Source organism: Penaeus vannamei, chromosome 1, assembly GCF_042767895.1.
Source record: "Penaeus vannamei isolate JL-2024 chromosome 1, ASM4276789v1, whole genome shotgun sequence".
Taxonomy (NCBI): Eukaryota; Metazoa; Arthropoda; class Malacostraca; order Decapoda; family Penaeidae; genus Penaeus; species Penaeus vannamei.
The window spans coordinates 7,385,641-7,395,640 of NC_091549.1; the positions used below are offsets into that span (position 1 = coordinate 7,385,641).

The 10,000-nt window shown below is 38.7% G+C and overlaps 1 protein-coding gene across 1 annotated transcript in view; it reads left to right on the top strand.

Annotated features, from left to right (window-relative positions):
• LOC113809420 (rap1 GTPase-activating protein 1) overlaps nucleotides 1–10,000 on the top strand; it is an 857,618-nt gene that overhangs the window by 116,143 nt on the left and 731,475 nt on the right. The window contains exon 4 of the mRNA XM_070131795.1: nucleotides 1,158–1,689. Coding sequence (XP_069987896.1) covers nucleotides 1,158–1,689 — 532 coding nt within the window. The remainder of the gene's footprint in view (nucleotides 1–1,157; nucleotides 1,690–10,000) is intronic.

Genomic DNA, 10,000 nt, shown 5'->3' on the forward strand with positions numbered 1-10,000 from the left:
GTGTGTGTATGTGTGTAGAGGAAAGGAGGAGTTATGAGGGTAAGCTTCCGACACTCTCAAAGCCAAGGGGAGTGGAAGTTTATCTCTAGTGTGTCTGTTTTTCATTTTTATTATTTAATATTTTCATATAACTTTGATACATGTTAGGGTAAGGTATTCAGTGGGTGATGTGTGGCAGAGAGTTCTGGAGGACGTGAAGAGACAGAAATATTAAGCGGTGCATTTTGTAGTCTCTTTAAGATGTAAAAATATACTAGGGATGTCATTAACTGTCCTTTTCTCACCTTTAACAGATTCTCTTTAAGAATATGTAAAAAAATATACTAAGAATGCCATTACTGTGCTTTTCTCACCTTCTAATCCCGAGGCATTGGAAGGTAGAATATTTAGCTTATAGTAGATTCTCTCCCCCTTTTCCTCTACCTTAAACAGATTAATTCCCGAGGTAGAATATTTACCTTAGAATAAATTCCTTCCCCTTTCCCCCTCCCTACCTTAAAGAGATTTATTCCCGAAGCATTGGAAGGTAGAGTATTTAGCTTAGAATGAACTTCCTCTCCTTTTTCCCCCAACTTAAACAAATTTCTTATTCCGAGGCATTCGAAGGTAGAATATTAAAGAGATTTATTCCCGAGGCATTGGAAGGTAGAATATTTAGCTTAGAATTCCTCCCCTTTTTCCCCCCACCTTAAACAATATATATTTTTTATTCTGAGGTATTCGAAGGCAGAATATTTAGCTTAAAATGAATTTCATCCCCCTTTTCCTTCCCCACCTTAAACAGATTAATTCCCGAGGCATTGGAAGGCAGAATATTTAGCTTAGAGTAGATTCCCTCCCCCTTTTCCTTCCCCACCTTAAACAGATTAATTCCCGAGGCATTGGAAGGCAGAATATTTAGCTTAGAGTAGATTCCCTCCCCTTTTTCCTCCACTTTAAATCAATTCCTAAGGCACTGAAAGGTAGAGTATTAGCTTAGAATTCCTCTGCTTTTACCCCACCTTAAACATCAATTCCCGAGGCATTGGAATGTAGAATATTGAGCTTAGATTTCCTCCCCTTTTTCCCTCACCTCAAACATATTTTTTTTTATTCCGAGGCAATGGAAGGTTGAATATTCAGCTGAGAATAAATTCCCTCCCCTTTTCCCCTCGCAGCCCCGGTCCCCAGTCCCGGTGCGCCCCGACCGCCGAATCGTGCGGACTCAGGCATGCGACATCGAGTCCTTAGACGACTTCGAGCCCAGGATCCCGAGGGTGGAGCTGCGGCGCCCTTCGACGGGGAGCGGGCGGTCCTCGGGCGGGGGAGCGAGCAAGAGGGACCTCCTCAAGGTGGAGTCGACGTGCATCAAGGACGACCTCGATTCCCTGAAGAAGGAAGCGTCTGGAGGAGGAGGAGGAAGTGGAGGAGGCTTCCGCTTCAGCCACGTCTTCGGCTTCGGGAGTCGTTCGGGCGAGGGCAAGGACAAGGCGCCGAAGAAGAAGAAGGGCGCCCTGGACCCCGGCTCGCCCAACTACGACACGCACCCGAGAGTGTTCCGGGAGGAGTCCTTCACGCTCCACAAGGACTACCTGAGCATCAACTCCAACTACGACGTGTCCCAGGCGCGGCGGTCGTCCTACGGGTGCGAGTACCACCGCAAGGAGCCCTTCTACTCCTGGGACGACCACTACTCCTCCATCGGGCCAGGTAAGTCGTCCTCGGCCCCGGTGTCACGGCGGATTTTTTCCTTTGTTTTCTTTCTCCTTTTTCATAAATCTTCCTTTCTTTCTTCTTCTTTTTCCTTTTCCTGATTTGTTTTCCTTTTCCTATATATATATATATATATATATATATATATATATATATATATATATATATATATATATATATATATATATATATATTTTTTTTTTATTTTTTTTTTTCTTTTTTATTTATTTTTTTTTTTTCTTTCTTTTTCGTTTTCCTAATTTTCTTGGTTTGGATGATTTTTTCCTTTGTTTCCTTTTTCCCTTTCCATGTATCTTCCTTTCTTTATTCATCTTTTTCCCTTGCCTTATTTTCTTTGTTTTCTTTTCCATATATCTTCCTTTCTTTCTTCTTGTTTTCCCTTATTTTCTTTGCTTTTCCTTTGTTTTAATTTTAATTTTTCATATATCTTCCTTTCTTTTTCTTCTCCTTTTTCCTTATTTTCTTAGTTTTTCCTTTATTTTCTTTCTCCTTTTCCATATATCTTTCTTTCTTTTTTCTTTTCTTTATTCCCTTGCTTTTGGAGTTTTGCCTTTTTATATCTTTTGTCTTTCTCTCTTTGTCTTATTCTTTTTCCTTTTTCCTTATTTTCTTGGTTTGGGAGTTTTGTCCTTTTATATATATTTATTTTCTTTTCTTCTTTTTTTCTCTCTTCACATATTTTTGTGTTTTTTCTTCTTTTTCTTTTTTCTTATTTTCTTGGTTTTTGCCTTTTTTGCCTTTCTCCTTTCTTTTTTTTTCTTCTTTTTCCATTTCCGTATTTGTGAGAGATTTTCTTTTTGATTTTCTTTTTATTTTTATTCTCTTCGAATAAAGATTTGCTTTTTGGTAATTCAATAAAACGACATTTGGAAATCCGTTCAGATCGTACTCAGATTTGTTCTGAATAATTCATATAGTGATTTTCCAATAACTCTTTTTCCTTTAAATGTTAATGCGTTCTTCAAAGTTATAACAATTCAATTTTTTTGAGAGGGAGAGGGAGAGGGAGAGGGAGAGGGAGAGGGAGAGGGAGAGGGAGAGGGAGAGGGAGAGGGAGAGGGAGAGGGAGAGGGAGAGGGAGAGGGAGAGGGAGAGGGAGAGGGAGAGAGAGAGAGAGAGAGAGAGAGAGAGGGAGAGGGAGAGGGAGAGGGAGAGGGAGAGGGAGAGGGAGTGAGAGAGAAAGAGAAAGAGAAAGAGAAAGAGAAAGAGAAAGAGAAAGAGAAAGAGAAAGAAAGAGAAAGAGAGAGAAGAATAGCAAACATTTGTGCGTATTTTCATATAACGCTTTGATATATCATCATAACGGTAGAATATTATAACTGTAAATTAAAAACAACATGATGAATATGAAACAAAAACATATGCATAATTATCACTCTTAAAGAATATGCATAATTATCAGTGAGAAAAAATGCATATCTAAATAATCTAAATTAACACTGAATTAAAGTCTAAATTATCATTGGAAAAAAATAATGCCAATCTAAATCATTAAAACGAATGATGAATTAAAATCAAAGTTATCATTGAAAAAATAATGCAAATCTAAATGAATTGCGAGAACGAGTAACCACCTTCTTGTTGCAATCAAAAGACGGTGATTTATTTATGATTGCAATGCCGACGCCTTTATGGCCCGAATAGCGCAGTAAATCATTGCAAGACGGGAAGATCTCTGGGGGGGTGAAGGTGGAAGGGGGAGGGGGTGGAGAGGGAGGGAGGGGGTGGTGGAGGAGGTGGAGGAAGAAGAAAAGAAGAAGAAGAAAAATAGAAAGAAGAAGAGGAAAAATAAAAAAAAGAAAAAGAAAGAAGAAGGAGAAAACGAAGGGGAAGGAGGAGAAGAAGAAGAAAAAGAAGAAGAAGAAGAAGAAGAAGAAGAAGTAAAAGAAGAAAAAGAAGAGGAGGAAGGGAAGGTGGAGGTAGAGGTAGAGGCGGAGGAAGTGGCGGAGGTGAAGATGGAGGAGGAAGTGGTGGATGAGGTGATGCTCATGATAGAAGAAGAAGAGGCGAAGGAAAAGAAAAACGAAAGAAGGAAAAGAAAAAGAAAAGAGAAATAGCAAGGAGTGGGGAGTGAAGCCCCGCGCTGGCAGAGATATGCTATAGGAACTGCCTGATCAACCTGCCATAATGGCGCCTCCCGAACTTCCGTTTTGCTGTTTCCTTTTTTTTAATTATTATCATCGTGTGGAGCGAGATGGAGATGGAGGTGGAGGAGGGAGGAAAAGGGAGAAAGGGAGGAAGGAGAAGGGGAATGAGCAAGAGAGGGAGAATGGGAGGAAGAGAGAAAGGAAAAGAGAGAAAGAAAGCGGAGGAGAGAGAGAGAGAGAGAGAAAGAAGAAAAGAGAAAGAAAGAACGAATAAGAGATAGAGGAGAACCGACACAGGTTTATCAATCAGCGTCACAACAAAAAAAAAGAAAAAGAAAAAAAAATCACAGCCCACCCCCCCAAAAAAAAATAATCACAGAAAAAAGATAATAAAATAGAAATATCACAGCAAAAAAAAAAAAAAAAAAAAATCACAAAAAACAAAAAAAAATATATTACAGAAAGAAAAATCTCCAAAAAATACAAGAGAGAAACCCAGCGAGCCAGAATGGAGCGCAACCTTCTCTCGACGCCAAATTCTGTCATTCAGAGAAAACTCCAGAGATACAACAGCTAAGGGGATGTAAGTGTGCCAGTCCTGTCTGTTCTGAGGTGTTTTGAGGAGTGAAATGAAGGGGAAACGTGTAGGAGAGGGGGGGGGGAGAGGGGGGAGATGGAGAGGGGGTGGCGGAGTAAGAGAGGGAGAGGGAAGGGGACAGGTAGAGAGATAGGGAGTAGGAGTGGAAGTGAGAGTGAAGAGAGGGAGGGAGGGAGAGAGGGAGAGGTGGAGAGGGAGGAAAGGAAAGAGGGAGGAAGGGAGAGTGAGGGAGGGAGGAAGGGAGAGAGGGAGAGAGGGAGAGAGGGAGGGAGGGAGGGAGGAAGGGAGGAAGGGAGGAAGGGAGGGAGGGAGGGAGGGAGGGAGGGAGGGAGGGAGGGAGAGAGAGAGAGAGAGAGAGAGAGAGAGAGAGAGAGAGAGAGAGAGAGGGAGGGTGAAAGGGAGAGTTGGAGAGAGAGAGAGAGAGAGAGACAGACAGACAGAGAGACATAGAGACAGAAAGACAGAGACAGAGATAGAGAGACAGACAGAGACAGAGACAGCGAGAGAGAAGAGAGCCATTGAGAGAGAGAGAGACAGCGAGAGAGGAGAGAGAGAGAAAGAAAGAAAGAGAGAGCCTGAGAGGAGAGGAAGAGAAAGAGAGAGAACAAAAACGAAAGAGAGAGAAGGAGAAGGAGAGCGAGAGAGAGCGAAAGAGACGAGAAAGAGAAAGAGAGAGAGGCAGCGAGGAAGGGAGCCAACACCGATCGCCTTCTGTCCGCCATTTTGATTCGATTAGGTCAGGAGGTCAACATATTTTATTTAGAGATGCCAGTTAGGCGAGTTACCTTCCACTTTCCCGCCCTTTCGTTTTTTTTTTCCTTTCTTTCTTTTTTATTCTCGATTTTTACTTGATATTTCACATTTTCTTTTCTTTTCGTACTCTCGTAAATATGTCTTAGCGTCGTTACCCTCCTGCTATTTTTTTGTGTATAAGGATGCTAGGTTAGCGTTATGGTTATTCGTATCGTAATTGTAGTTGTTAATGTTGTTGTTGTAGTTGCACATCACTCATCACTTCCCTGTCACTCGTTTGTCCTCATCGTATTTCATCATTATCCTCATTTTTACTTCTCCGTCATTGTATTTCATCATTATCCTTATTTTTACTTCTCCGTCATTGTATTTCATCATTATCCTCATTTTTACTTCTCCGTCATTAATCACTTCCCACTCATTCATTTCTCCTCATCATATTTTATCCTCATCCTCATTTTCACTCCCAGTTACTCGTTTCTCCTCATCGTATTTCATCCTCATCCTCATATCCACTTCCCCGTCACTAATCCCTTCCCAATCACGTTTCTCCTCATTGTATTTCATCCTCATCCTCATTTTTCACTCCCAGTTACTCGTTTCTCCTCATCATATTTCATCATTATCCTCATTTTCACTTCCTCGTCACTCGTTATTCCCCATCGTATTTCACCCTCATCCTCATTTCCCCATCCCCGTCACTAATCCCTTCCCAATCACTCATTCCTCCTCACCAATCCCTTCCCACTCACTCATTCCTCCTCACCATTACCCTCACCAATCCCTTCCCCACTCACTCATACCTCCTCACCGTATCTCCTCTTCCTCCTCCTCCTCCTTCTCATCTCCCATCTTTCAGCATCACCTCCCTCCCTTCCACACCGGATGCTGGGCTCCTTATCTCTCCTCGCAAACGCCTCATGATGATAAACTGACGTGACGAGAGAAAGGGTAATCAGACTCGTAAATTTAAAACCCCCCCTCGGATGTTAATTAGGGTTTGTTGTAACACTTGGATGTGGGAGGGGGGGGAGAGGGGGGGGTCGTTGTGACTTCGCGATTGTGGTTTTGGTGGTGTGTTTTTCGTTTTTTTTTTGCTTTTTTTTTTTTTCCTTGTGTTTTTTTCTTCTGATGTTTCTGCTTCATCATTATGGTTACCTTCATTGTCCTTATCATAATAATCATCATTATCATCTTTATCTGTGTATCTTTATCTTCATTTTCATCTTCATCTTCATCTTCATCTTCATCTTCATCTTCATCTTCATCTTCATCTTCATCATCATCTTCATCATCATCATCATCATCATCATCATCATCATTATCATAATCATCGTCATCTTCATCGTCATCGCCACCATCATCATCACTATCTTCATCACCATCATTGTCACCATTTTCAGCATCACCATCACCATTATCTTCATCACCACGATCATTATCTTTATCATCATCATCACCATCAATCTTACTCATCTTCATCATCTCTCTCGTCTTAACACTAAAGAGTAGGTGGAAGCTGAAGGTGAACAGTAATTGTTCTTCAAACTTTTCCAATTAGTACGAAAGGAACACACTCGAGCGAAAATAGATTGACGGGAAGGTATATCTATCGTCATCGTTAACATCATCACCATCGCCACTATCATCATCATCAGTCATCACCACAACCGTCGATATTATCTTCATCACCAATCAGCATCACCATCATCGTCATTACCATCACCATTATTATCATGATCATCACCATAATCATTACCATCAGTCATCACCATTATCATCATCACCACCACCATTATCATTATCAGCACCATAACCGTTACCATCAGTCATTATCATCATCACCATCACCATTAATCATCAACACCATCATTAATCATCACCACTATCATCATCACCACCATCATCATCATCACCATCACCTTCAGTCACCACCACCATCTTCCATTAATTCCCCTTGACAATAGAACAGGAACAAATAGATCTTAGAACACCCAAATCCACAGATAACCCCGCCCACTGTAGCTAGATAGATTGAAGGGGGAATACAACTCAGGGAATAACGTAAGGAAATAGATAGATAGAAGTAGATAGGAAAAGTAGACAAAGAAATGAAAAGTAGATGGGAAAGGTAGACAAAAAATTAATATAGGCATAAAAAGTAAAAGTAGATAGAAAAAGTAGACAGAAACATGGAAAGTAGATGGGAAAGGTAGACAAAAAAAATAGACAGAAAAAGTAGACAGAAAAAATTGATGATTAGACAGAAAAGGTAGATATAAAAAGTGCAAGCAAATAAAATGGAATAATCAAAAATGAGGACCACGATGGCAAATAATAGATAGAAAAAAGCAAAAAAAGCAAAAAAAGAAAAAAAAAAGAAAGGGAAAATAGACAAAGACAAGTCCAAGGAACACATAAATACAAGAACAAAGGGAAGACCAGTTTATAACATACAAGAACAAAAGATAATTTTATAACATACGAGAACAAAAGAAGATCATTTTATAACATATGAGAACAAAAGAAGATCATTTTATAACATACAAGAACAAAAGATCATTTTATAACATACAAGAACAAAAGATCATTTTATAACATACAAGAACAAAAGATCATTTTATAACATACAAGTACAAAAGATAATTTTATAACATACAAGAACAAAAGAAGATCATTTTATAACATACAAGAACAAAAGATCATTTTATAACATACAAGAACAAAAGATCATTTTATAACATACAAGAACAAAAGATCATTTTATAACATACAAGAACAAAAGATTATTTTATAACATACAAGAACAAAAGATCATTTTATAACAAGAACAAGAACAAAATACCATTTTATAACATACAAGAACAAAAGGAAAATCAGTTTATAATAAGAACAAGAACAAAGGGGAAATCATGGTATAACACATATTCACAAGAAAGAACAGAGAGAAAATCAGTTTATAACGCGTACAAGAACAAAAGGAAGCTCAGATGAAAACAGATGGAAGATCAGTTTATAACGTAGAAGAACAAAATATCAGTTTATAACAAGCAAGAATAAAAAGATCATTTGATGACATACAAGAAGAAAGGGAAGATCAGTTTATAACACATACCAGAACAAAATTAAGAACAAAGAACAAAGGGAGAATCAGTTTATAACACACAAGAACAAAAAAGGAAAAATCAGTTTATAACAAATACCAGAACACCATTAAGAACAAAGAACAAAGGAAAAATCAGTTTATAACACATACAAAAACAATAAAGGAAATATCACATTACACCTCTCGACTCAGATCACCTTTTGGACATGAAACCACCGAACTAATTACATCATCAGAAGAAAAGTAATTAGCCATCTAAAAGTACAAATAGATAGCCAAGTAGATAGATTCTCCCAGTGTCGATAGATAGAAAGTAGGGGGAGGGGGCGGGGACGAGGCCACGAGAACGGCGTTGATCAAGGTTACTATTACCCGACCTTATTTAACCTGAGCCGAAACGAGGTCATGAGGTAAGAATAGGTCAGTTGAGGGGTTAGGTTAGGCTGTTGATGTTTTTTTCTTTCTTTTTTTGAGGGGAGGGTTTTGGGTGAGAGAGAGAGAGAGAGAGAGAGAGAGAGAGAGAGAGAGAGAGAGAGAGAGAGAGAGAGAGAGAGAGAGAGAGAGAGAGAGAGAGGAAAACTGACTGAAAAAATGGATCGAGGAATGGTAATTACAGCAATACATGATAAAAAAAGAGAAAGAGTAAAATATAAATATAATATATATATATATATATATATATATATATATATATATATATATATATATATATATGTATACGTATATGTATATGTATATATATATATATAAATATATATATACATATATATATACATATATATATATACATATATATATATATATATATATATATATATATATATATATATATATATATATATATATATATATATATATATATATATATATATATATATATATATATATATATATATATATATATACATATATATGTAAAGTCAGAATAAACGGGATAAACAGCGAATCGAGGATGAGATCGAGTATTCGGGGCTTAATTAATCCCAAGACGAGATAGCCTTTCTTGGCCCGAACTCTCTGAACCTCTGGAGACATCTTGCTGACGTCACTGCTACCTCCCCGCTGACGTCAGTGCTATCCCCTTCCACCCAAATGACGTCACTGATACTCCCTCCAGATGACGTCACTGCTATCCCCTTCCCCTCAGATGACGTCGCTGATACCCCTCCAGATGACGTCACTGCTATCCCCCTCCCTCTCAGATGACGTCAGTGCTATCCCCCTCCCCCCAGCTGACGTCACTGATACCCCTCCCACCCAGATGACGTCACTGATACTCCCCACAGCTGACGTCATTGTTACCCCTCCCACTCAGATGACGTCACTGCTACCCCCAAGATAACGTCACTGATACCCCCCACCCCATCCTCCGATCGAACCTCCCCCCTCCCCCCAGCAAGGTAATCAGGATTTAATATAGAAAGACGAGAGTCGTTAATACATCTATAATAACGGAGAAACGTAAATGTTTTTGCTTCGATACTACAGTTATTGAGAAGAAAAATGATGCTTAAACAGTCCTGGCGTAAGAATTATTATTATTATTATTAATTATTTTTATAAGGGAGAGTTTTTTTTAATGTTATTTACAGTAAGAATTATTATTATTATTATTTCATAAATAAGGGAGAGTTTTTCTAACGTTATTCATATGTGTGTCACGTGATAATTAAACAGCAGGGTGTGAAGATTCCGAAAGATAATACGAGAAAATTTGAAAAAAATGTGAAAAATACAGTTCGG